The 27,128-nt window shown below is 36.7% G+C and overlaps 1 protein-coding gene across 1 annotated transcript; it reads left to right on the top strand.

Annotated features, from left to right (window-relative positions):
* On the top strand, positions 1–23,442 carry LOC142336744 (uncharacterized). The gene is made up of 5 exons (XM_075385653.1): positions 1–2,308; positions 4,625–5,546; positions 11,094–11,203; positions 12,476–13,010; positions 23,088–23,442. The coding sequence occupies exons 1-5, from the start codon at positions 275–277 to the stop codon at positions 23,339–23,341; spliced, it is 3,855 nt and encodes a 1,284-aa protein (XP_075241768.1). The 5' UTR covers positions 1–274; the 3' UTR covers positions 23,342–23,442.
* The last annotated feature ends 3,686 nt before the right edge of the window (positions 23,443–27,128 follow it).

The raw sequence follows: 27,128 nt of genomic DNA, 5'->3' as shown, positions 1-27,128 counted from the left end.
GGACGCAACAGATTAATTAAAAATTTCTATCACATTCAAACCGAAAAACGTGAGCTTTATGAGGGAATTTTTTGAACCTCAGTTTATATCTACAATGATTAGACGTTAAACTTTTACCCAATATCACTTGACCGACATTTGTCATTTTTTAAATGATAATTTGTCAAAGCGAAAAGAATTCAGATTCACGAGCTGACAAATTGAGAAACCTATAAAATGAGATTTTTTGATTTTGTTGTTTTGCAAATGAAACTGTTCCTATTTTGTTAATAAAATGAGCCCAAACTTACGAGACGCAATGGAAAGCAGCTTAGTGGTGCTTCCCTCGCCTAAACGTGAACTAGTTTTGCTTAACCCATTTATTCAGAGCGTCCTCTCGCACAATAGGTTGATTTCATTTCTTCTTCTGACAGGACAAAACGGATTAGTTGTTCGAAAGCATCCAAAAACACTTGACAACACATCGAAAACTTCTACATCACCACCAGAAGAAATACCGTTTGGATGTTTGTTCATTCCGGCGCCGAATTCGGGTAAAGTGTTTATATTCAAAATGATAGAAGATATTTCCAAAAAAGGAGAGGGGGACAAAATTTACAAAATTTACAAATCTTTTCAACACCAACTCAGAAATTTGAATGAAGTCGTAAAACAGTTTTACGGACCGAGTTTTGGTCAGAATGCCATGACTATACAACTTGTGATTTGTACTGCTCCGAAAAATGAAAAATGCAAAGAATTCCTCAAGTTCCAGTCATTGATGAACGACTACATCTCGAAAAACTGTGATTCGGGCAACATCAGTCCAGTTTTTATTTTAACAAGAAAAAGAAAGCTGGCTGAAGTTATCGACAAACCAGTCGCTTGTTCACGTAGGCAGTTTGATTTTGTCGAGAAATTGATAGCGTTTTATATTTACAACCTAAACAGAGAAGAACTTTATCTTCCGGGCCCAACTCACAAGTTCATGGGTGGGGAGCCAGTGTCAATAAATCAAATTGACAAAGTTGTTGAAACCTTCGACTTTTTCTTTCCCGACCGTGAGTGCAAACTTGAGTCGATTCCCTCTTTCAATAGAATGCTGGACAACATGCTGTATTGTTACACAGAAAAGGGAGAGTTGGGAAAATTTAAAGACTACTCAATATATTTGGGTGAAGTCCGACTGTTCTCTGAACTGTTATTGGCTAAAATTGAGAAATCTTGTGGGGTTCTGATCCGAGGCTTCTCCCACGAACACTTGCAGACCATTGCAACGTTGCCAGAAAATTCAAAGATTCCAAACTGGTTGTACTTGGGAAAAGAGCACATTGTTGCTTTCGAGGTCGGCTTGTCTGAAAGTCCCGAAAAAGCAAAGCAATCATCAGTCTCAAACAAACTAAAGCAATGCCTTACAAAGATAATTCCACAGATGCAGTTCATAATTTATTCTTTTCGGAACTTGTATTCTGCTAACACGACATTAGAAGATTTGAACAGGTTGAAGGTCGTTGTATGCCTTCCAAACTTAAAATATGACATTTTTATTGCACAAATCGCAAGCATAAAAGAAGAAGTCACAAAAATACGGGAAATCACTAGCCCAAGCGATTTGGCAATCCTACTAAACAGAAATTGGGCACAAGTTTCAAACTACTTGTCCTTTCTGGTCTCCAGTTCATCCAGCGATGATCTTGTTTGGCTGCGAATTAATGACAATTTTAAGGTCGTGAAATGTGACAGTACCATTGACGAATTATTTGACAAACAGACGGACCCCTCAGTATCAGTTCTTTCTAAATTTGATGACGTTGAAGTTAGCCCGGGAGACTCCCGCTCGACACCAAAACACAGTTTCCTTGACTATGTCTCTGCTTGCTTCGCCAGTGCTACTTTAAGCATGTCTGCTTTCATTGAGAAAACCGCTTTAGACGTCGACGAGCGGTACCAGGAATCATTCGAAGTATGGAGGAACAAAAAACGTGAGGGAAAATCTGGTGGCCATCCGCAGTTCAAATTTGTGTTAAGTCCACAACAGCATCGAATTCTACTCGATAAAAGCATTACTCACTTGATACTAACTGGTCAACCTGGAACTGGTAAGACTTTACTTCTACTAGCCAAATGTGAACAAATGGCCAGATGTGAAGGTGTTGGCGACATTTTTTACTTCTACGATAAAAACAGATGTTTATTTCGGAAACATTTGGATGCTCTGGTAGAGAGAAATTGTAGCCAAGACCTCAAAGGCAAACTGAAAGTAGAAGGAGTTGCGGACTTCAAATCCATATCCAGTAAGATCAACGGGGAGTTGGAGTATTCGAATCACGTAATCATTTCCACTGTTCACAAAAACGGAATCTTAAAAAAAGAAACTCTACACATGACTAATACAACCATCGTTAGTTTGCAAAAAAAAGTTAGCATAAGAGTGTAAGGACAAAAAAGTGACGATTGTTTCCGAGCAATTGTGGACAACTGTGTACAAATCAAGTGCTGTGGTCTACTCGTGCTGTCGCTGTTGTCCGCATCATAACTGTTGCTCTTGGTAACAATATTTTTTTTCAATGACACTTAATCGAGTGACAATCCGACGTAATCAAAGAAAGCGTAATTGGTTGGCAAAGCACAAGAACAAAAACGCAAGAAAAAACAAAGGCTATGATAGCTAAAAGACATAAAAGGGTTCCGGATACGCCAGAACCTAAAAACGCAGGAGGAACAGAAATATAGCACCCTAAATTATAAAAGAAAGCGAAATGTACACCAGAATAGTGAGAAGTACTTATAAGGGCACAAGAAATGGGGGGCACCTAAGAAAAAAACCGAAATTCTATTTAAAAGTTCAACTTTATTTCCATACTAAAAAGAACGAGAAAAATTCGCAGCCATGAGCTACAAGTCAAAGGACAATTTGATTAGAAACTATATAAATTTTTAAGATATTGGCATGATTTACAAGAATTCATACAAATCATATATGACTTTATACCGTTACTTAGAAACATGTACGACTCTGTATGAGTACTAAGAAAAACTTATGGTGAGCGACGCAGGAATGTTATCCGCTGATTCTGGTGACAAAGATCAGGTTAATTTCGTGATTGATGTCCACTATTTTCCTTTTTTTGAGAAACTCAATGACAGGAATCGATGTGATGACTAAAGGTAACTGTTGCTCGAGTCGACGTGTGAACGCTAAAAATAGCTGAAAAATGTAGAAATTGCTTTGAGCGTGGAAAAAAAGAAATATTTTACCGCCAGAAAGTGTAAATCTTACAAAAAATGGACCGCCAAATTTACCGAATATCTTCATCGCGTAAATTTTCCGCAGGAAAAGATGCAAGAATAGCCGTGAATGCATTGACAACGTTAAAAAAACTCAAACTGCGCTACACTACAAATCTGTACAAAGCTTCCTCAATAAGTTAGCACTGTTTTCTATAGCCTCGATTTCTTAATGAATCATGTAAGATTTGAGGTGAATGCGTTTAAAGTGGTTAAAAAATTTTTTACTGCTTTTTCAGTAAAATTTGTTGAACCGCGCACACAGCTGCTGTAGTGGTAGCAACGATCGTTTCGGTAAAAAATGATTTTCAAAATATGATTCCCGTTTAGCACTCTAATTAATCATTTTAAAGATATTATTGTAGCAACCGGCAGCTGTTAAGTTTTGGAGTTCTCGAAACTGTATTTCGTTACATCCTCTGCGTCCTATTAGATGAAAACTTAAATAAGTTTTTCTTTTTTTGCAACCCCCACAGAAGTTTTTTTGGCATTTATGTAGGAATATTTTTTCAACAAAATGAACTCAAAGCGATCACTTATTGCGTCAACGTCTGTAGCAGGCAGAATTTTTAAGATTGCTTATCTAGTTTTGAGTGTTTTGCTTCTTTTGCGTGTTTTAGTTGCTAAAAACATTTTAAAAAAGCCCGAAGTCACTATTTCGTCAGAAAAGAAGCCCAGCTTTTGTTGATAATTGTTATGTTTGCCATCAGTATAATAATAATAATATGAAAAAGTTGAGGTGATTCAATATCCCTCTCACAGAAGTCAGGTAATACATATGGAGCATCTACATGAATAGCGCCAAGAGCAGAGGTTAGTCTCAGAATAGTTTTCATGGAAAAAAGTCCAGAAGATCGACAGGAGTTTTGGCTTGGCTTGAGGCCCAAGGGCTGGGTAACATCAACTTGAAGCGATAAGAGTAACTGAAACCACCCATAAAGAAAACAGGCAGTTTTTTTCATAAATTTGCCAATAAGCGATTAATTTTTTTTTAAAAAAACAACTATTAATCGGGCAAGTTTTATTAATCGGGCAAGTTTTATGTTAGTTTTATGTTTTATGAAACTCATCTCTTTTTAGTTTCAAGTAATTTTGATTTTTATTTTGGTTTCTAAAATTTCAAAAAGTTTTTAGTTAAAAACTTTTATGTAGCCGGCCTTGAAAAAAATTTTTTGTTATCATACGGTTTTTAGGACATCTTCGCTATTGTCCTTTTTTTTTAAAAAAAGTTTTTTTTTCAATCGGCCCAAAGACATATAGAAATAAATTCACACTAATGGTCAGAGATTTATATAATAATCTAAAACATCAAGAATGTTTGGTGTAACTTTTCTTGCTTGAAAATGATTCGTTATAGCGAAAGCAAAGTGCTTTGATGATAGACGAAATGAAATTCCGCATAGATGATGGCATGATGGAGTATTTACCTAACTTCCGAATCTGCTGGATATCTTCTACTGGAATCGGACTGGGAACTTATTCTGAAATAGAGATGCGTAAACTTCCTGCTTATTTTAAGCATGAGAATTTGAACATTCTCTTTCGAAGTTCAAGCCACATTAGCACTATAACAAGCAAATATATCGAGAAGCAGAGAAATGAACTTCCTTTCCCTGTGGAAAATGTGAAATTGGCTGGATGCTTCACGGCTGAACAGCGAAATGTATCCGTTTGTTACGTACAGAACGTCTTTGAATCTTTGTTCACTGGGTGCGATGCTTTCCTTGGAGACAATTTTTCCAGCAGATTGATTGTTATTTTATCGTCTGATGACTTGCCAGAAGAATGCAAAATTGACCAGCTAAAATCAAAATGGAAGGCAACTGAAGTCGTTTTTTCTCAATATTCATGGCAAGTTTCAGGTTCAGAGTTTCAATCAGTCTTACTTGCAATAGACAAAACAGACAATCGTCTTTTGAATGATGTTACCTTGGCTATTTCAAGAGCCCAATATGAGGTAGGAATAATTGTTAATGCAGGACTTTCAGAAGTCAAAGAGTTGCTTTCAACTTACGTGTCACCAGATACCAATATTTACGTTACATTGTTCTACCAGTTTCTGGATGAAAAGGTCACGTTCACCAACTGGCTAGAACCACAGGATTGTGATCTAACACAGGCATGGGATTGGTGGAGAAGTGAACTGGGTAAACTGATGAAGGGGAATTTCACGCAAACAATAATGAGAAAACCAAGCACGATCCGCCTTCAACTTTCGGCCGCATTTCCCGGTCTCTTCAGATGGCCCTCCCCGACCAGCCCTGCGAAACCCGATGCAGGTTGATTTTGTTTATTTTGAGTGTAAATATAAATGTTCATACTTGCGGTGATTGGTTGTAAGAATTGCGTCTTTTAATGCTCAATTCAGTAAATGGGGTTTAAAAAATTGCCGTAAAAAACCGCTGACGGGGCCGATTATAATTTTTTATTTATAGCAGAATTAATCCGATTTAGATTTTAAAAAGTTTACGATACTAAGTTTTAGCATATAAGCCTGGAAGAGGTCGGCGTCTCAAACTGGCATGTTGATTTTGCTATGGTAAGAAGTGACACATTCACCGCAATTGTTACAAAAGTTCAATAAAAATTCACAGGTAAAAGATGCAAGTACTTTAATACGGTGAAAAATATTTATTTTTACTGTTTTTTACAGCAAATCTCTCAGCCACACTATTGTTCTGTAAAACATCGCGCCCGTTACATACTAAAAGGCTCGTTATTTGTTAGGTTCTGACTCCTGAAATTTACAATTTACTACCATTTAGTGCATTTTTTTGCTTGAAAATGAATCCATCAAACAATATCAGCATACTTATAAAGCAGCAACTGTGCCAAAGCAAATAATTAAAAGAGGTTTCTGCTACACAGCATTAGAGTTAACTACTGACAAACAGAAAGTAATCACACTTTTCTTCCATAAATACCTTTCTTTCAAATTTTATCTTCAGGTATCATAAATAAAAAGTATCAAAAATAATTATATCATAAATAAAAAGAGCAATAACGCGCGAGAGCACTGAAACGACTTTCTGTTGATTCTGCCCAGGCCAGTTTATGGGAAGGGGAACTATACGCTCAACTCGTGTTTTTTCGATTATCTTTGTTAACAGACTTTAACATTTTTATGGCCTAGTTTAAAAAGATATCACTAGAAAACCCGTCAAGCGTAAAATAATGTGATTAAGAGCCTTCTAGTGTTATCAAAAAAGCCCTCTATTTTTCTAGTGATATCATTCAAAACTCTAGGGGACAAAAATTATAAAAGATTTCGGCAACATTAACTTAAGAAAGCGCTTTGAGGGGATAGTTCCAGTTCCCACAAAATCCGTTGGGCACAATCAACAGGGCTCCATTGAGTTATCGTTCTTATTTTACGATTTTTTTTTCTTTTTTGAAGAGTTATTGGTGTAGAATGTTTCAACGAACTTTGGCTGAAATTTGCTAGCTCATTTAAAATTTCTTCGAAAAGTTGTTTTTTTTGCCGAATTGAGTTAGAATGTGCTCAATTACAACAAAGTTTTCTTTTTTTAAGTTGAGACCTGGTTGTGCAATCTTTTGTTTAACCGGCAAAAACTCCTTTAATTTAGTTAAAACTAATAATTTTTCTCTGGAGCACTGCCTAAAATCGACTCAAACTATCTTCAACAACTAAAACGGGGGCACAATGAATTTATACCACTTAGAAAAAGGGTTTTAAAAATTTTGCTAATTTAAGTCGCTTGAAGAAATTTTTGGTTTTTTAGCGCATTTTTTAGTCGCCAGATCTTTTGAAAAAAATTTTCATTAGAATTTACATTAGAAATTTCAATAGCTGCGAAGCAAAAAGGGTTGTTATTGATATGAACAATCCTAGATGTTTTCCGGAATCCATAAACATTGAATGAAAATTGGTGCCATCTTTTGCAAAATCTGCTTAATTTTTGACATTTTGATGTTGGCAACAGATTGGATTTGGGTAAAACTATATTAATTAAAAAAGCGCACCGAAGAGCTTGGTTGCAAAGAGTTTGCACTCCCCTTTTGAAGTGAGGTAAAAAGAGTGAGGTGCTGTAATCAAGTTTTGTTTTTCAGGTGAAGCGATTGAAATTCTTTTACTTTGATGGCAAATAGTATTAAGACGTCATTTTTTCTAGATAGTTCAATAGTTTTAATCGGTCAATGGGCAGCTAATGAACTTAATGATTTTGAGATTGCGTTTTCATAGAAGAAGATTTAAAAACCTGGATTGAACCGTGTTTCCTGTTTGTTTTAGTAATAATTTAGTAGTATTTTTCTCATAATTAGTAGTAATATATATCCTCACCTTTGCTTAGGAGAAAGTGTTAAATGTTTTCATATAAAGTGTTGTGATTTTTATTGTGGAAACACTATGTGCGTTCATAAAACACTAATTTGTTGCAGTAGTTGTCTAAAATTAAAATTTCTTTGATTTTTTTATGGGCAAGGCTTTACATGTATAAAGAATTCAGTTGATTGTATACCGCTAAAGTGCCTTAAATTATGTTGTTTTTGAAATTTGAAAAGATTTATTTATACTTTTATCGTTCTTTTTTTGTTGATTTAATACTTAGTCTCAATAATGACTAGCCCAACCGTCGAATGACAGAAAATCAATCTCTTTGTTCATCTGTAAAAATTGTCAAATGGTTTTCTGCTTTTCAACCATTGTTACAGAAGAATGCTGAACATTGAACTTTGCCGGTTTTCTTCGTTTCTGTTGTCTTCATATAACAAGTATCAGTGTGATTATTGGTACGGGTTTTTAACCCTATTTAATGAAAATTTCTTTTGCCCTTATTTATTCTACTGTTTCGCATTAGAAAATTATGCAAAACTAGAAGACACGTTTTAGGTTTATAAAGAGAGCTAGGCTAGTTTTATTTAGAAAACTGACCAATACACATAATTGTTTATGGTGCAACATGATCTGGTAACCCGTACTTAACGCCAAGTCAATATCAGTACTGGGCAAGTCTAATTGCAAGTCTAGGTATCAGTGCTGATTCAGAGCTATGATCATAACACATTTAAGACTTGTCAGACTTGGCCAAGACTTGGCAAGTCTTGATCCAAGTCTTGGCCAAGACTTGCCAAGTCTTAATCCAAGTCTTGGCCAAGACTTGCCAAGTCTTAATCCAAGTCTTGGCCAAGACTTGGCAAGTCTTAATCCAAGTCTTGGTCAAGACTTGGCAAGTCTTAATCCAAGTCTTGGCCAAGACTTGCCAAGTCTTAATCCAAGTCTTGGCCAAGACTTGCCAAGTCTTAATCCAAGTCTTGGCCAAGACTTGGCAAGTCTTAATCCAAGTCTTGGCCAAGACTTGCCAAGTCTTAATCCAAGTCTTGGCCAAGACTTGGCAAGTCTTAATCCAAGTCTTGGTCAAGACTTGCCAAGTCTTAATCCAAGTCTTGGCCAAGACTTGCCAAGTCTTAATCCAAGTCTTGGCCAAGACTTGGCAAGTCTTAATCCAAGTCTTGGTCAAGACTTGGCAAGTCTTAATCCAAGTCTTGGCCAAGACTTGCCAAGTCTTAATCCAGTCTCTCGGCGCTTGTTCGGGCAGATTTGTAGGACTTTGCGCCATAATAGGGTCCACTGGGTGCCGCACCACGGGACCTCGGGCTATCATGGGAACCCTCACAGTAGCACCCCTTTTGACAATTTTGCCTCGGTTAAAGTTCGACATTTGGCTGATCTGAAAAGTACATAAATTTGGTGATTTTCGGCTAAAATTCGGCTCCAAACGGCTGAAAAATGGCTCAAAACGGCCCAAAACACCTGAAAAACCCTCAATGGACCCTCCCGGGGGGCTAATAATCACCCAATAATCAATTTGGTATGCCCCCGGCATCATTTTCTAGCACCCCGGGAAAGTGGCCAAAAAGTAATGCCAAAATCGTGGCACGTTGCGAAATTTTTTTGAATTCGAAAATTTCACTCGAATTTTTTTGAAAAGTTGGGTTTGACTTGGGAATCAACTTGCAAGTGTTACCCAAGTCTTGGCCAAGACTTGTCAGACTTGTAAGACTTTTTTTAAGACTTGCCCAGTACTGGAAAACGAAATAAGACTTGGATTTAGACTTGCCTAGTACTGATATAGACTTGGAGTTCGGTACGGGAAAACATATTTCGTTAAGGAGTACTTAGAACAATTCGAAAAACTCTAGAACAATTCGAACAATTTGAAAATTCGAAAATATTTAGTTATTTATTCTGTAAATATGAAATAGATTGAAAAGTTACAACATTGGAAATATTAATGGTCTTACTATAAACAACAAATACGATTTTAATGGATGATATTGGTGATAATCTAGATGAAAACTCAGCACAAAATTTTACAACAGGTAGAGATGATGATGATATAATGTATCATAAACCAGCACAGATAGACATCATGTAAAACTTCAATACAAACACAAATTAAATTTAAACTTACAACGGTTCGGCATTCTTCAAGAACTTTAATAAAGCATTCAATAGTATACTAATCATGCTTTCCCTGAGATATGATGTGGACTTAAACAATGAATAATAAAAAATAAAACGAGATAAGGTACAGTCAACAAAGCTGAAAGAGATAGAGAGTTATTATTTGATTGTAAAGTTGATCAAGAAACATAGAAGCCTATAAATTAAACATAATTGAAATAAAAAGGAAATACCAAAGCTTATATATCTAAAAATTGAAATGATAGCTGAAAAATAAAAGAATTATAGCTTCAACAAGTGCTTACATTTAAAAGAATAAAAAATTTGTCATACTATTCTAAATAATGAGAAAAATGCAACATAGTGGCTGGAATAAGCCAGTAAATGGCCTTTCATTTTGGCTAGTACAACTTCAATATACACACGTTTTTATCCAGACGCATCATTTGGTGGAGTGATAAGTCTCAAATAAGTATCAGCTGTTACAGCTGCTACTGACTCATTACTTAGCTTTTGGTTACCCAACAGACTATGCTTGTGGTGGACCAAGAACGAATGGTCTATATCAAAGCTGAACGATTTTGTGGAACAAAGAGCGAAGCACCTTTGCTCGTGGCTAGCCATAACTCTTCATCTGTGGCTAAACACCAAGCTTTAGCCGTAGTTTACCACAACCATAACCATTAACGGGTTATTTTGAGTATAACCAATTGGTTCCTTTTGAAATAATTTTTGCCTCTCGGTTTTTATGTCTTTTTTCGCCTGAGGTATTTTGGTTTTTGTCAGGGGGCAAGAAAATGGCAGTTTTCGTCTCGCACACTCATATAGAGTCTGATGATGCCAGCAGTCATAACTCAGCGGTCCAATTGATAACAATTACCGGTCCCCTTTAGAAATTAAAGTTAGTATCAGTGGATCAAGTCCTTCGTATTGTCTAATTTCATCTTCTGAGTCAAAACCACTGCTTAATTACTTAGTGGCATGCTTAGTAATTTATTTTTCCTGCGATTGTGATTTTTTTGTTGGCAAAAACTTTTAGAATTGGTTTCCTTAGATGAAACTATTTGACTGAAAACCTTATTTTAAAGAAAGATATGTGTTACAGCGATAACAGGAGATATGTCCAAAGTTAAAACGACCATCTGATCAGACCATTTAAAGCACACTTGTTTCTTACGAGAGGCTTTTCGAGTATGATCAGAGACGATTTCCAGAGGCTGACTGAACCAGAGGAGGTTTTCGGAAGCATTTTGAGAGCAAACGGAGCTCTGAGCCCACGATCTGAGAACAGAGATTACTTCGGCCAGAATCGGTCTGTTCAGAGTTACCTTTGGTCTGGGACGTTCTGATCAAAGAAGATTTCGGTCTGGGTTTCAATCTGAACACTCTCTTTGTTTAGGCTTGCTTGAAAACACCATAGTGTCGTGTGAAGAGGTGGATTGTGTTGATGATGGAACAATTTGTACTCTCAACTTACTCTATTGGTGCGCTGTCTCAGATAAACACTGGGTAGAGATTTTGACTTTTGGGAATTCCGCCATGAACATGACTAGTAAAGGCAATGAAAGCTCCCCTATGAGTCCCCCCATGAGACTTCCAAAACACATTGATTTTGAGTTGTACAGTGATTTTAGCTGGAAAATCGGTCCACCAAAAACTATAATAATAAGTTGTAATATATTCCGGTTATTGCTGTAATGACAATATCAAAATATATCGACTCTCTAAATGTGATCCGATTGGGAAACACAAACTGGCTCTAAAAAATCTAGCGGAAAATTATGTAAATAATTACAATTTCTTTCGAAAATAGTACGTCGATTAACGTTTAAACTTGCCGGTGCACTCTAAAAAAGTTCAAGTAAATTTAACTGAAACAACACTTGAATTTAGGTCAAAAAAGCTTTATTGAGCCAGACACAACAGTAGGGTTGAAGAGTAGAAAAATTTTAAATTTAATTAACCGCAGTGAAACTCAAGAAATTGCTGGACATTGCTTGGTAAATGTGTTGTTTCCCTAAATTTGGTATATTTGTCTTATTTATAGTATAATTTAATTTGAAGAAAATTTCTTGTTGTTATTTTGCTAAATGCAATAAAAATTTTTTTCAGGTAACTACATCTAAACTCGTTCAGGTATAAATTTACCTGAACTACAGTTCAGGTGTGTTGCAGGTGCATTTGAACTAAAATTCACATGTACTTGTGATTACCTGAATCCGATTCAGGTAAAATCACTTAAACTTTTTTTAGCGTTTGCTTTGATTATGAAATTTTTTTCAAATAAAATTAAAATAATTCAAATTCCGTAAATTTTCCTTAACTCTGAATCAGACCGCTATTCATGACCATGCCTGCCATCAGCTGTGGTATATTCTTGGAATTCGCGGAGGGCGTCTAAAAACGCACTCTCAAAAGTCGCTTTTACGTCGCTCTTTTCTCTTGACCACCACCAGATGAACACTTTTATTGTGACTCAAACTAGTTCTCTTTTTTCGGTACAATTTCCTTTCTTTTTTAAAATTGTTTCAAATAAAATGTCGTTCAGAGTTCTAGTTGCAATCAAGTTGATTGCTACCCCAGTGAAACCAAACTTGATAATGATAAAAAACATAAGAAACATGATAAAACATGCATAATATTGCCAAGTTCTTGTCATGTTACATGGCAAAAAACATCAAGATATGTTTGAACTTGTATGATCTTTGCGTGGCTATAACGAAACAAGATCTTGGCAACACGAAGTTTTCTATTGAATAAAACAGTCGAGATCTCTACCAGGATGGAGGTAGCGCAACAAAGAACTGTATCGAACTACTCCGCAAACGCAATGTGCTGTCACATGAAATAAACAGAAGATATCCACAAGCGACTTTAATTGATATAATAGTTAGGCAGAGTTATTATCGGGACAGAAAAGACAAACTGTTTATGCTACTTGGCTGTAGTGAGATTAAATCGTCTACCCTCACCAACAAGTTTGAAGACCAGTGTGTGTTCGAGTGCAGTTTGAAAAAGTTAGAATTCTTCTGTATGTTGTTCTCTGATTCTGCCAAGTGCGATGTATTCTTCGCGGAATATCTTGGCTTTGAAATTGAAGACAGTGAAGAGAGAAGAAATGACAAGTACCAGCAGTGGGGAGGAGACATACTCTTCACTCTGCTGAACAATAGAGAATATGAGACACTTCAAATGGGTCTGGGTTTGCTGAGGAGATACAATCTCCTACAATATGAAATCAGCCGGACTAAAGAGGGAATGACAATGCTGCAGTGGGTCGTTTTCAAAGCTCAAAAGAGCTACGATGAAAATTACGGTTAGTTAAATAAAAACGCTTGTCAAAACTTTTGATAGTTATTTTTTGTGTTTATTTCACTGCAAGTGGAAAAACAATGCTGTATTCAAACTTGGTTTGGTCAGCTCAGACCTGGACAAAAGTTCAAATGAATTTTTCGTCACGCTTAGACTCAGCAAACAATTCAAGGTTGCAAAAAATCATTTTGCCAGAAACCAGCATGAAATTTTCAACAGATTAAAAAGCAGACTAAAGAACTCATTTTGTAACGGCTGCTCTCCTATCAAGAACAAAGAAATCTTTACTCCGCCCAGTTCGTTTCAGCGGTTTCAAATCCGTTACGTTTTTTCAGTTAGTTTTTGTAAACTGTAATTTCCGCTATATTGTAGATAACCTCTGCATTACACAATACTCAATTAGTTTCAACAGCTAACACTGTTCAACAAACTTTTTCCGCTCAGAATATCAAAAAAAAAAAATCCAAATTGAAAGAATCAAATTTTTTGAGTTGTGTTAAAAACTCAACTTAAAAATCGAATATTGGAAATCGGCTCAAGAAACTGTGAAAGATGATATCAAGTAACCGTCAACCCAATTTAGAGTTTTTATCGTTCTCCTGCTGAAGTGGGGCAATTTCCAATCAACTCGGAAATTAAAAAAACTGACTCAAATAAATAAAGAACTACTGTTTTCAGTTGGTTCCAATAACAACACAGCATCATAAATATTCTAGGTTTCGTTAGAGCCAGTAAGGGAAACTAAATTTATGCTTAGCCCAAAATTTATCGTTTTTGAGAACTTTGTTCCTCAGTAGGAAAGAATGAGAAAATAAGCTATTGGTCTTTTCAACAATACAACGGTAAGTTAGGCTGCACAATCACTAATATGATCTATCGAAACAAGAAATACTTATGCTAGTCTAAATGGTTATAGTATTTTGGTACGTGGTTATACATGTCATAAATTGTATATTTGATTGCTTGTAGATAAGGATGTCGACAGAAATTTTTTCAGCAAAGTAATTTCTTTTAATGTAAATTTGACGTCATTGAAAGTTTGAAAACCAATGAGAATATTTTTCAATTTTTTGTATCATCGACAGCTGTTTCGCAAATCAGTCGTATCCGATCTAATGCAAATTGGTAATGGTTTCCTCGCAATTTTGTAATTTGTTTTTTCTTCCGAATATATTTTCATGTTTGACTCACTGAATGTCCATGCGTTTCCATGGTTTCCTCAATTCAGAAGCTCGGCGCCTAGTATCGGCGGCACTGTTTCCAAGCGCAAAAACATTAGTTTCGTTTGGTAGTACAAGATTGATCTTGACTGGTGGTCACCTGTAAACATCGTGGTTCGTTCGAACTATTGCTGGTTGAAACACACCTATCAACTGTTTTTCAGACCCATCGATAGTTGCCGTAACTCAACAAAAATTATTTAATCATCCCTCTTTGTTGTCTCAGATCAATCAAACGAGATCGGCTTCTTTAAGATTTTTGTTTGCCATACATCGCAGTTTTGCCCATTTCAAAGTTGGTAAATATTCTTTGCGAAATCTTTCACAAATGAGATTTGCATTACCTCGGATTTGTCAAAAAAAGATTTCGGTGGTCGACAAGCTTTCCAGGCATGGTAGATAAAGTAAGCAATAGTTTTTGTTGCCCACGAAGAAGTGTTTGGGAGCTAAAGCTCCTTAGTCATTAACCTTTAAACTGACTGGAGTCAAAACTCTTGCGTTCAGTGTCGGTTCCCATATACACATCGTAGTTGAAGGAACTTCCTCGGCGACTGATATATTCCCCTACGCCGCATTAATTGCGTTCCTGCAATTTCTTACCAACAATTCCCATACTCCCAAAACTCTTGCTACAGCAGCTGGAATGAATCTTCTTCTTCCTCAAAATAGAGGTTCTCTAATCCCTTTTCGTCCCATGCCGCAAAGTACTCTGTTTGTTCGCATTCAACTTCAACAAAGTTACTACTCTTGTAGCAGATTATGTTACCCGGATCTTTTCTTGTGCAACCAATCCCATGCTTGCATTGTGACAACTATCCGTGTAAAACTTGGATACGCCTTGTGTAGTTCTGAAAGTCAGGCAAGTCAGCAGACAAGATCATTGCTTTTCGTTACTCCACCCAATCAACACAGTGAAAGGGCCAAAATAGTCTACCTTATGATTCACAAACGCTGTTGAAGCATCTAATCGCTCTTGAAATAAGTGTGCTATTACTGTTGTTATTGTTTGTGCTCTGCCTTTTCTGCAGATAACGCAATTGTTTTCAATTGACACTGAGGCTTTTCGATCGCCCTGAATCAAGTTCCTCTGCTGCAAACTTTTGTTTTAGTTTTTCTTGTGCTTGTTACGCCAACGTAATTCAACTGTGTGATAATTACAAGGTAAGATAATTTGATGCTTTTTTGCAATCCAATTGAACTTCAATTCCTGCTTTGGCTTGAAAAGATCTTTTTGATGACAGAAGGGTGGAAATAGCAAGATTTTTCCGTTTTTTGGAGTTTCCTTTAGCAGCGTTGACAGATATTGTCGTTTTACCGAATTGTTCTTGCTTTAGTTGTTTGAATGTGACTGCCTTCGTTTTTTTCCCGTTTTTGGTGTTGAATACAACTGTCGACTATTTTTGCTTGTTCAGGGCTCGTTGTACGTACGCCACCGTTTTTACTAGCCTGTTCTACTTTACTGCTTTATATGGCCTCCAGTTCCTCTGCTCAAACAAGAAGCGCGGCCCTAAAGTCATTGGCTCTGTTTCCCATCAAGAACACAAAATTTCTGTTTGTTAATACATGAACGACCATCAATATGATCCATCGAAACAAGGCATATTAAAACTAGTCTAAATGGTTTTAGTTTTTTTTGGTACGTGGTTATAAATGTCATAAATTGTATCTTTGATTGCTTGTAGACAAAGATGTCGACAGAAATTTTTTTCCACATTGTCCTTTTTTCAATTTAAATCTGAGGTCAATGGAAGTTTGTTAACCATGTAGATTAAGTGTCAATTATTCTGTATCATCAACAAATTTTTGTGCAAATCAATTGAATCCGATCTAATGTAAACTTGTAAAAGTTTTTTCTCAATTTCGTTAAATGTTTTTTCTTCGAATATAGGTTCATGTTTGACTGTCTGATTTGGCCATGAGTTCGTTTCCTCAATTCAGAAGCTCGGCCCCTAGTAGCGGTGGCGCTGTTTCCAATCGTTAAAACACTAGTTTCCCTTGGTCGTAAAAAATTGATCTTGACTAGTAGTCACTAATAAACTCCGCTGTTCGTTCAAACTATCGCGTATTGAATCACATCAATAAAAGTGCTTCAGAACCCCTCGTTATTCTTTGTAACTGAACACTAATTGCAAACATCCTCGCTCGTTGTTTACTTAGATTAATCAAGCAAGATTGATTTTCAAGGCCAGATTGATAATCAAGCGAGATTGCCATTTTTGTCCATTATTCAAAATTGGCAACTATTCTTTGATGAACTTTTCTCAAAATAGATTCGCATTAGCTTAGGTTATGTCTAAAAAATTTTTTGGTCGTCAACAATTTTTCAAGGCCGTGTGGAAAAGGTAAGCAAATGTTTTTGTTGCCTAGGAAAAATTGATTTGGAGTCAATGCTTCTTAGTTATTAAGGTCTGCGCTGAATGGAGTCACCAATTTTGCGTTTAAAGTTGGATCCACAATGCACATCGTGGATGAAAACTTTTTCTTGATGACCGAGATGTTCCTCAACACCGCATACATAGCTCTCTTGCATTATGTGACCAAACGTTTCTATACACCCCCAACTTGAGGTGCTACGGGTGGGTTGCATTTTCCTCTAAATCTTGTTCAAATTAGATTATATTCTATCTCTTTTTGTACCATGCCGCAACGTACTCTGTTAGCTCTCATTCAACTTCAGCAAAGTTACTACTATTGTAGCAGATTATGTTACCTGGATTTTTTCTTGTGCAACCAATCCCATGTTTGCATTGAGACAACTATCTGAGTGCAACTTGGGTACAACTTGTGTGTTTCTCACAGTTAGACAATTAAACAGGCAAGACCATCACTTTTCGTTCGTTCGCCCAATCAACACTGTGATAGGGCCAAAATAGTCTAACCTATGATTCGTAAATGCCGTTGAAACATCTAACCGCACTTACTTTTCTTATCGTTTGTGCTCTGCATTTTCTGCTGTTAACACAATTGTTCATGATTGACACTGAGGTGTTTTGTTCGCCTTGAATCAAGCTCCTCTGCTTCAAAAAATTCGCACATGATCAGTGCTTTTGGTTTTTGTTCTCAAGCTTGTCATGCAAAAATAACTCAAATCTGTGATGTTTCCAATGTAACTTGATCGGATGGTTTGTACTGAAGTTCAATTTAGTGCTGTCCATTCTGCCAAATTAGATGTTCTTTTATCCTTTTTTGTTCCTTGCCGTAACGTGTTCTGCAGGTTCTCATTCAACTTTAACAACGTTATTACTCATGTAACTAATAAGTGAGCTTTTTGTCTATTGTCCAACAGATCCAATTTTTATTTTGAGACATCTGTCTGTGTGCAACTTCAGTACCATTTGTTTTGCATCACTTTAATAGTTCGTCAAGTTAACGGACCAGACAATCGCTTTTGGATCCTTCGTCTTATCGTCACATTGAAAGGGTTAAAGTAAACGCCGGTGAAGCATTTATCCACTTTTCGGGTAAGTTTGCTTTTCCTGAAGATATTGTTTGTGCTCTGTCCTTTCAGCAGTTAAAGCAATTGTTTTGACTGATTGTATGGCTTGTCGTTTCTCAAGAATGTATTTCATCTGCTGAAAAATGTTAACTACATGACCACTACTTTCGTTTCGGTGATTCATGTACTTGATACGCAAGAACAAAATTTTTATGTTTCCACTTTAACAAAATTGAATGCTTTATATCAAAATTCAATTGAATTCTGTCTATTCGTCATTGGGCTCGAATAGGTCCTTATTGGATCACGAGGGGTAAAAACTGCAGGATTTTAATGGTTTTAGAAGTTTTTTTCCGCGTTCCTGAGTATCGTTTTTTCAGCAAACTGTTCTTGTTGTGGTAGTTTGAAGATGATTTCCTTTGCGTTTCCCCCACCCTCCAGTGCTGACTACAATTGTTGTCAGTTTTTCCTGGTTCAGATCTCGTGGCACAGTTTTTACTAGCCCTTTTTATTTTACTGTGTTGTTCTCAATGAAAACAGCTTTCATTTCTTCAGCCTTTGTAATAAAGACTGATGAGGGTATTTTACCTTCAGCTTTGCTCTGGCCACTCTCCTTGTGGTTGTTTCAAACTGTCCGTCGCAGTGAGCCCTTCACTTCAAATGAGTTTCTTAACGTCGAATAACATAGTGGCAATTTCAATTGGGTTGTATATACAGCTTACATGTTTCCACTGTCAAATGTCAGTTGTATCCAATATCACAGCTATTGGATTGACCGCAATCACTTGTTTTTTAATAACACGAACTGTATATCCACAGCCATACTGTCGTTGAGTCTGAACAGAATCACTAAGAATGCATTACCCTTGATTATGTGCTCCTTCAACTTTACTGCAATGACTGCTGCCTACAATTCCATTTATGGCATTGAACACGCTTCGTCGGAACCGCTGTGCATTTTCCAATCACAAATGCTAATTCAGCAGATTTTTTCGGTTTTGAAAGTAGAAAGGCTATACACATAGTGTCGTCATATGCTTCAGCAAAAAACCGAAGTTCAGTTTTATCCCTCGATGTTTTGAAGTTGCTTTATCCTAATCGGTACTTGACCTTTCACTTCAAGAACTATTTTGCTTCACCAGGTTCAACTTCTTTGTCCCAATGTTGTCCATTCTTAGTCGAGATGCCTATCAGAAGTAATTCAAAATTAAATAGTCTTAGAGCACAATCCAATGGGCTCGAATACTGAAGAAACCAGCAAACAATTTTCTCCTAATTAATGATTGTTCCAACTCCTTTTCTGTTAACTCATTTGAAGACTGTCATGAGATCAGTAACATTTCATTGTAGTCCAAGCTCTTAAGATCCTTCCGCATTGGTTTCCTCTTCGACTTGCTTTGTGTTGCTCATTGATTTCAAGGCTACTGGGATTGCTTCATTAAATGAATCGTTTTTGCTGGTCAACTGCTTCAATTCAAATACCTGTTGCAAGAAAATTGGTTGCAACTGATCAGAAAATCCGATTGCTTCTTCTAATTTCTTATGATTTGATGAGGTCGCCAATGTTGAAGTTGTTATATATTTATATATATATATATATATATATATATTTATATATATATATATATATATATTTATATATATATATATATATATATATATAATATATATATTGCATTAGATGCGATCGGTTACAAATCTTCATCATCTAGTTCCAATAGTTTGGACCGTAATTTGAAGAGTTCTTTGCTCCAAAAACAAAAACGTGATGCTAATGTTTGTACATTTGAGCAGCTTCGCTAGTTCTCGGCCACAATAGAAATTTCAAGCATCTTATCTCCTGTTCTGGAAGCTGCACTCGCAAAGATTCCATATCAAATGTCGGCGTGTTGGTCCTTCATTTGATTTTAATATTAATTTAATTGAACCGTTTAACAGATCAAGTTCAGCTACTAGTTTATTGTATTATACTTTTTTTTTAAAACAATTGATGCATCATTTCAATTATTTCTCACTTTTGCCGGCTTGATCGGTTTTTGCTTTGGATGGCGTCTCAAATACCATTCTTTATCAATAGTACCTTTTTTACATCTGTATCCATTGATTGGTGATACAAACCTCACGTTCAGGTATCTTTGCAATCTTCGCACCACTGAGTAAAGCTGACTTAGAACTGAGCTGTAGCTGTTCGCTAGGTTTAGTTCTGGTTCACTCCACAGAAATCACACCTTGTACCACTCGCCTGTTGTACTCTCTAGCATATTTTTTGCCTAAAACTCTTTCTTTGACCAATTGAGGACTTTAATTTTGAAAGCATTTTTTTTAAAAACCAACCAACTTTGGCCATTACCGGCAACTTTTACAAATGTGTGCAATCGAAATCACAAAAATGTTGTTTTTTTTTGCCCGTTATGTGTCCGCTGACAAACAATACTAACTCTCCTAGAACGGCAAAAGATTCTTGTTCCTATCTTGTTTTCCAATGGGCGTAGTAGCACAGTAGCATCTTGAACAAGGACGACGCCAAGTTTAATCAACATTCAAGCTTCTGTTATGTAGAACACTCAAAAAGTTGAGGCTTTGCTTCAATTTGTTGTTGTCATAATTTGTGTTTTCCAATATTCTTGACAGGTGTGAAAGCGCCTCGATTGATTGCAACTGCGCTCGATTAAAGCCTAAAAGCGGTTTCATGGGCTCTTAACTTGTTTTGCACGTTTTGATCGACGAGTGAAACCAATGATTCGAAATCGTGGAATGCATGTGTGTTCTTCCTGTTAACACCGCTCTGTATTGAGCCGAAGAAATCTGACGAAGAAAACTGTAGCTTCGTTTCGTTGATTTTTTGTCGCTGCGCTTACATTGACTGCATGATTGCACTCGTGTTTCTGATTTTCTGAATGTAGCGCTTGGCTATGCTTCCTTATACGTTCATTACAACGCACGCTTTGACTTCACAGTCTTTGACTTCTTCTCACTTGATCAAAATTCCGAAACATAAGCGTTGTTTCCTTACAACTGCGTGTCAATAATTTACACTCATGTTCCTGAAAAATAGGCAATTCCAAATTTTGTGAATACATTCGATGGCGGATAGTGATCCTTTTGCGTTTACTTCGTTTCTTTCTACTTCGAAGTTGAACTGAAGTTCTAAGTCTACGAAAACCGTTTGTCTCTTTTTGCGCTTATTCGGATTTTTTTGCTCACCTTTGAAAACTGACCTTTTCTTGCTAGATTCCATCCTAGATAGCTTTTTTAAAATGATATATTCAGATCACGCCGGTCTCCATCTTCATCATAAACATAGAAGCACCAGTTCTCTTTGAGATCTTGATTTAGGATAACTATTGGCTTATACAATTTCGAGTTGTCGACGATCAGGTGAGGCCTGCCAATTTTTTTTCCAGAATATTCCCAGCAACATCACAGAATTCTCCAGAACACCCCATTCCTGATATTTCAGACTTTGCTACTTCTGTAAGCACAGTCTTGAGGTAGTTCATTTTCCAGGGTCAGGTATTGGCTGTTGATCCCCTGCAGAATTGAACTTGCTATGCCGCACCGTCCATCCCAGCAGTTTTCCATCCGTTTTCAGTTTTGTTTCGTGACTGTTACCAGAATAACCAGTGTTGTATCGTTAACCATTTCTGGGGAAATATCCCGGTATTCAACGCTGGAAAAACTTTGATAACCTGGGACTTGACTATGCCTATATTGGTTCGAAATGAGCTGTTGTTCGATCTGGAGTTTGAAGTTTGCCGATTTGATTAGCCCAGTTTGAACATCGCTCTTCTTTTGCGTCTGGTTGGAGGTTGCTGTGTCCCGCGACCTGGTTGACTGGGAACAAGCATAAACATTTTCCAACGTTTTGTTTTTCATTTGGAGCGTTAGCTCATGCTCTTCTTCAGATAGTCCGTCTTTTGTATTAAATTCATTCATCGCATTTCTACCTCTGGCTCTCTTTGTATGTTCAATCCCTGCCTGGTTGGGTGTCGTCACCGCTTGCTGTTGCTCAGTTTTTTTCAAACATTATTTGCATTGCACACCGTTGTGCAGTTTTGTTGGCCTGCAACAATGTACATGCTTGTTTTTAGGCTGCAGTTGCTTCGGGGCTTTCTCCTCTGAAAAGTATACAGTCTGTTGTTAGAGGACTTTTAGTTTGTTCTCTGGATCGTCGTTTACTCTGTAGCCAAGCCCTTGGTTCTTGCTGATTTTGTCCAATAGACTTCAATACCTCACTTCGTGAGGAATTTGTGCTGCAATCTTGATATGCCTGTTTGCTGGTTTTTTGTTATTTTTGTTTTCAATTTCAAGCATGGATCGCACTTAAGTCTATTTGCTGAATTGCACTGTTCAAATCGTCTCGCTGGCCTTATGCTGTTGATTCGTTTATCCTTCTTTAGTTGCCGCCTTTGGATTTCTCTTCATAAGATTGGACAGAAATTGTCCTTTCAATATCCGGGTTGACACACCAAATAACGGTTGGTTTTCTACAGAAGAAAAAGAAATCAGAACTCAAAATATTAATTTCAATTGACCTTTGACTTCCTGATACGAGTATTTATGGCACCAGTCATTGTTTTATTTGATTATTTATGGCACTAGTCGTTGCATATGTTTTTCGACTTCCACAGAAAATGAAAACTCCACTGTTTTTTTCTTTCAGTTTTTTTCGTATGATTCCTGAGTGATTATTAGGAAATCCATTATGATCTGTGTTTGACGACTAAAAACCAGACAAATCATATATGACATAGTAATAATATTAAAATCACTAAAACCCTGTGTGAAATCAAAAAACGTTATAAATTGGGTGACCCAGGTGTCAGTGTCAAAAATATTTTAGGAATTGGGGAACTCAGGATTTTTTTTTAAGTTACTGATGAGAATGAATTTTTTTTACGAATTAAGTTTTTTGTTCTACTTTTGCGTTCAACTGTATTGATATAAATCGAATTAAAAAACTCAAAAACGGAAAATTACAAGTGCGGTTTTGCTTAGCGTACGTTTGAGCACCCTATCAGTCTCTTTGAGATCTCTTCCGTTGGTGCCCCTAGTACGTTATGCACCCCCCAGTTACAGAGCACGTGTCATTACATAGTGAATCATTACGGCACGTGCGTCTGGGGGAAAAATATGCACCCACTAACGGAAAACTCCTCTCTTTCATATCATAGTAAGAAAATTAGGGTAATCAAAGTAAGAAAAATCAATTGTCGAACCGAACGGTTATGAAAAAAATAACAAAAAAGAAGTGGGTGGAAACATTTTTTTTTGTGTTTTAGGACCCAATATTGTTCTTTCCCTGTCATTGAGTTTTTAATTTCAATGATTATATTTGATGAAATTTTGCGTATTTATTCACATTTTTTCTTCCCATCCGTTCAAATCCTGTCAACCAAGAAAACATGCTCTAATAATTTTGTAGTGAAATTGCTGGTGGACTATGCAAGACTTCTAGTGGAAGCAGGCTTTCCGGACAATCTTCTTCTCCGTGAAAACGATGACAACGAGAGTGTAATAGACATGTTGATAAAACTACGCGAGAAGTTCACAAAGAGCGTTTGTGTTCAACATTTTATCGTTTATTTGCTTGAGGAGAAGCAAATTGCTTTCCTGGGACACCCAATAATCCCGACAAAGGAAAAAAGAAAAAGTACAGAAGATATTTGCAGAAGCTAAAAGTTGATGTCTGTACTTCTGGCCTTCACCAGCAAGAGAGACTGGACTAATCTTGATTTTATCCTTCTGAATTTCGTATGTATACAGCATTGTAACATAAATTCATAATTTTACACAATATAAGACATGTCTAATTGTGTTAATGGTATACCCGTGCCATCTTCAACCTCAAATCAATACTGAAATAGCAACGGTACGTGATAATACGATTCGGGGATGAACAAACTGGTCGATGTCATTTTTGCTGCTTGTCAGATAGTACATAGTAGTAGAGCAATTTGCCATACGCTTGTAGGGGGATGGGGGGCTTCGAATGGGGGGGGGGGGGGGGGGGGTACAAACAATATGCACCCACTGACGGAAAAGCTCCTCTCTTTCATATCATAGTCTGAAAATTAGGGTAATCAAAGTAAGAAAAACCAATTGTCGAACCGAACGGTTGTGAAAATTTGAACCGAACAGGGGGGCATCAATTCAACCAAAATCCTGTTTTCTTTCGAATTGAATTTTTTGTTCAAGTTTCAGCAGTCTCGTGTAGACTCTAGGTGCTGCACTGACAGCTGAAACTTGAACAAATTTTATTTGGGGAGACATCAGGATTTTTTTCGACTTGAGTTCGTGTAGAGGCCCAGGATTAGGTCCACCACCCAAGCCTCCCGTGGGTAGCGCCTCCCGTCTAGCCAATGGCAATTTTTGGTCTGTTCGGTCTAGCCAATATCCATATTTTGGTCTGCTGGGTCGGGGCATTACCCATTTATAGACCTTTTGGTCTGGCCAAAACCCCCAGTTCGGTCTCTCTGGTCTGGCCAATACCCACATTTGGGTTAGCTTGGACTGGGCGACACCCAAAAGAGAAGCCAGTCCTCTGCAAAAAGTATAAACGTGTTCTGCATTGACTACTTTTTTCAAAAAAAACAGCCCTTAATTGGTAATCAACATCTGCTTCTAGATGATTAGACTACTTCGTCAAACTAATTTCAGAAATTCGCATTGGTCTTTAAATCGACAGTTTTTTCAATAATTTTTAAAATTCACATATTCATTTTCGGTTCAAAAAGATGACAGCAATAAATTGTAATATTTATTTGAGGCTTCTCTACGTTTAAGTGGGTCGGACCAATGGTCTAGTCTAGGGTTTGTTCTAAGGTTTGTTCCGTCTGATCAACGGTTTTAACTATGGTCTGGCCAAGTGTCTGTTCCGTCATGACAGTGGTGTGAAAAAAATCTGTTCGTTCTGTCCAATGTTGGCCAACGTCTGTTTGGTCTGACAGAGGGCAGCCAACGTCTATTCGGTGTGATCAGTATCTATTTTTGCATTCTAACCTAATTTTTTTGAAAATTTCATTTTACTTTGCTTAGCAGGTATGAAGGGTTGAAACAGTACACAGTTTTGAAACTAATTAAACTATTTTTCGGGAGATTATGTTCTGCAAAGAATTTTTTATTACTTTCATACAAACAGCAACTGTTCTTCAAAAATTCATTTTACAATTTGAGATTCTGCATGACAACTATTGCCACGGTAGACATGAAAAAGATCCACGAAAGTTTTGGTCAAATAAAAGTTCACTATCCCGAAGATAGTGAACGGTTTCAATGCGTTTGTCACATGTGCAACTGCCCTCAAAGTGACACCATCCCTTGGTATTAGTGTCAGAGACAATTCGTCTCTAAACGCATACACTAAGTCGGAGAAAACCCTACAATTACATGCAAAACTTCATGACGCGTCAAGATTTTTTGCAGAATACGGTAAAAAGTCTTCTGGCTACTCGTATGCTCTGACTGATACAATCACAAACTTTTTTTGGTCACCTGACTTGTATAAAGATTTGATCTCCATGAAAGCATTTAAACAGAGTTTAATTAATTTGCTGGAATGTTAAATCCCAAAGTTCTTAAATTGAAGATTTTGAAAGTTTACGTTAGAAGAAAATCGTTCTGATTATCAAGGTTTTGTCAATTTGTTCCAACAGCAATTTGGAACCAACATTTTTTCTTCCACCAGATTTCCAAGACTCACTAAAAAGGCTCAGAAAAAATTTCATCGCAAATTTATCAAAATTTTACATGGCTTATCTTGGAACAGTGGCACTTATCTTAGCTGTTTTCTATCTCCAGCGTCTATCTCTTACTGGATTCTACATTTTATTGCAATTTATCTTTGATTTCCGTCAAGAAATTTTTATGCTACTGGAAAGGAGACAGCAGAATCATTTCAAACACTTTTACAAAATGAAGGAAAAGATTTTGAAACAGTTCTGAGACCCATAAATGACAATTTTGTTACCACAATGAGGGTAGAACCACATAAGATGAACATTTTACTGGTGCCATAATTACTTCATTGTGGAAAAAATAGAAATGAGAAGAAACTATGGAAAGTATTTTGAGCTAAAAGAGAATCATTCTTCTATTTCAATTAGTTAACACTGCCCAACAAGGATCTGTCGAATGCAGAAGGCAGCTTCTTCAATTGCCCTAGAGAAGTTAGCTCCATATTTGGCTTGACAGCACTCGCTAGTATAACGAAAAACCATCACGATATCATTCATCATAGAAGACAAAACAGAATAACGAGGACAATCCGTTCTGTGAAACATAACTGAGATTGTGACGCTAAAGAAGTACTCCTTACTGCTTGAATACTTTTAAATGTACCATGTCTTTCCGAGAGAAAATGAAAAGACTAGAATCACCCTTTCACCTTTGCGCAAGCTGCTAGCACTAGTTCAGATGACCCTGGACGACTAAAATATTTCTGATGAAATCAAGGGGGTAATTAGCGAAGGTATTGTGCGCTCAATGGTGTACTGTTCAAAAGGTTACGGCTTGTGGGAAAATTACAAAAGACTTTACCAAAAGGAATACAAAATCACTGTATTTAAGACCTATGATCTTTTTTGGCTGAACGAGTGACCAAATAATGACCCAGCAGAAAAAATTGGAGTTTTAATTCAGTTTTTTGAAATGTCGCACGTTTTTCATATGAGTGACAGGGAAGATCAAATAGATTTCCTTCATTAACGTAGATTTGAATTACTTAGTATTCAATAGAAACTATGCAACTCTGGATTACCGCCATCGGAGTTTGTCCATTTTACTCAAATTTTAATGAATGTATATAAATGTGGGTTTCATTGATCAAGATTGTTTTTTTTTTCATCTCGATTGTGAAGAGTCAGCGTTTTGGTTTTCATTGCATTTTTATACCGTTGGCTACGCTCCTCCAAATAAGAGTCAATGAAAAAAACCAATAGCGATAGACTTTTCGTGGTTGTTTGCCAACCCTCTTCCTGTGAGAAAATTGAACTTATTTGTTAAATATCAATGGGAAATAACTTCTAACAAAAGTGTAAACCTATTTAATACTTCTTTCAACAGGAACAGCCACATATTAGCTGCACAGATTTAGTTGATCATAAATTTTACTAAGTTCTCTAGGTTTGAATTTTGTACACATCTAGACTATATTTTGTCTTTGATGTTTCCTGTGAGGAGATTTCTGAATGACAACAGTTTTTTAAAACTTGCATTTGCTGGCCGTTATAGAAATATTAATGTCATTTTTGTTAAGCAATTAAATATTTCAAGTGATTAAATGGTCACAATCTATTGATCTGAATACCTGCCAATACCTGTCGTCGGTCTCGTACCTCATCTTGGGGGTGGTAGCATATGCAAATTGAGTTTCCTGAAATTATCACTGTCAAGGTAAAAACACGCTGAGTTTTTAGAAAATGGCTACAACATTTAGACAGGAATAATAAAAATTTTGTATTGTAAA

This window comes from Convolutriloba macropyga, chromosome 3 (genome assembly GCF_964194025.1).
Source record: "Convolutriloba macropyga chromosome 3, txConMacr16.3, whole genome shotgun sequence".
NCBI classification, from domain to species: Eukaryota; Metazoa; Xenacoelomorpha; order Acoela; family Convolutidae; genus Convolutriloba; species Convolutriloba macropyga.
Note: the sequence above shows the minus strand (reverse complement) of the source record. Positions and strands in the feature narration are given on the sequence as shown.

Coding starts and splice junctions, on each gene's coding strand:
- LOC142336744 (XM_075385653.1), top strand. CDS start 275: ATGAGCCCAAACTTACGAGACGCAATGGAAAGCAGCTTAGTGGTGCTT. Junction 2,309..4,624: donor AGTTGGAGTATTCGAATCAC/GTAATCATTTCC, acceptor GATTCGTTATAG/CGAAAGCAAAGTGCTTTGAT. Junction 11,204..12,475: donor CTGTCTCAGATAAACACTGG/GTAGAGATTTTG, acceptor GATCTCTACCAG/GATGGAGGTAGCGCAACAAA.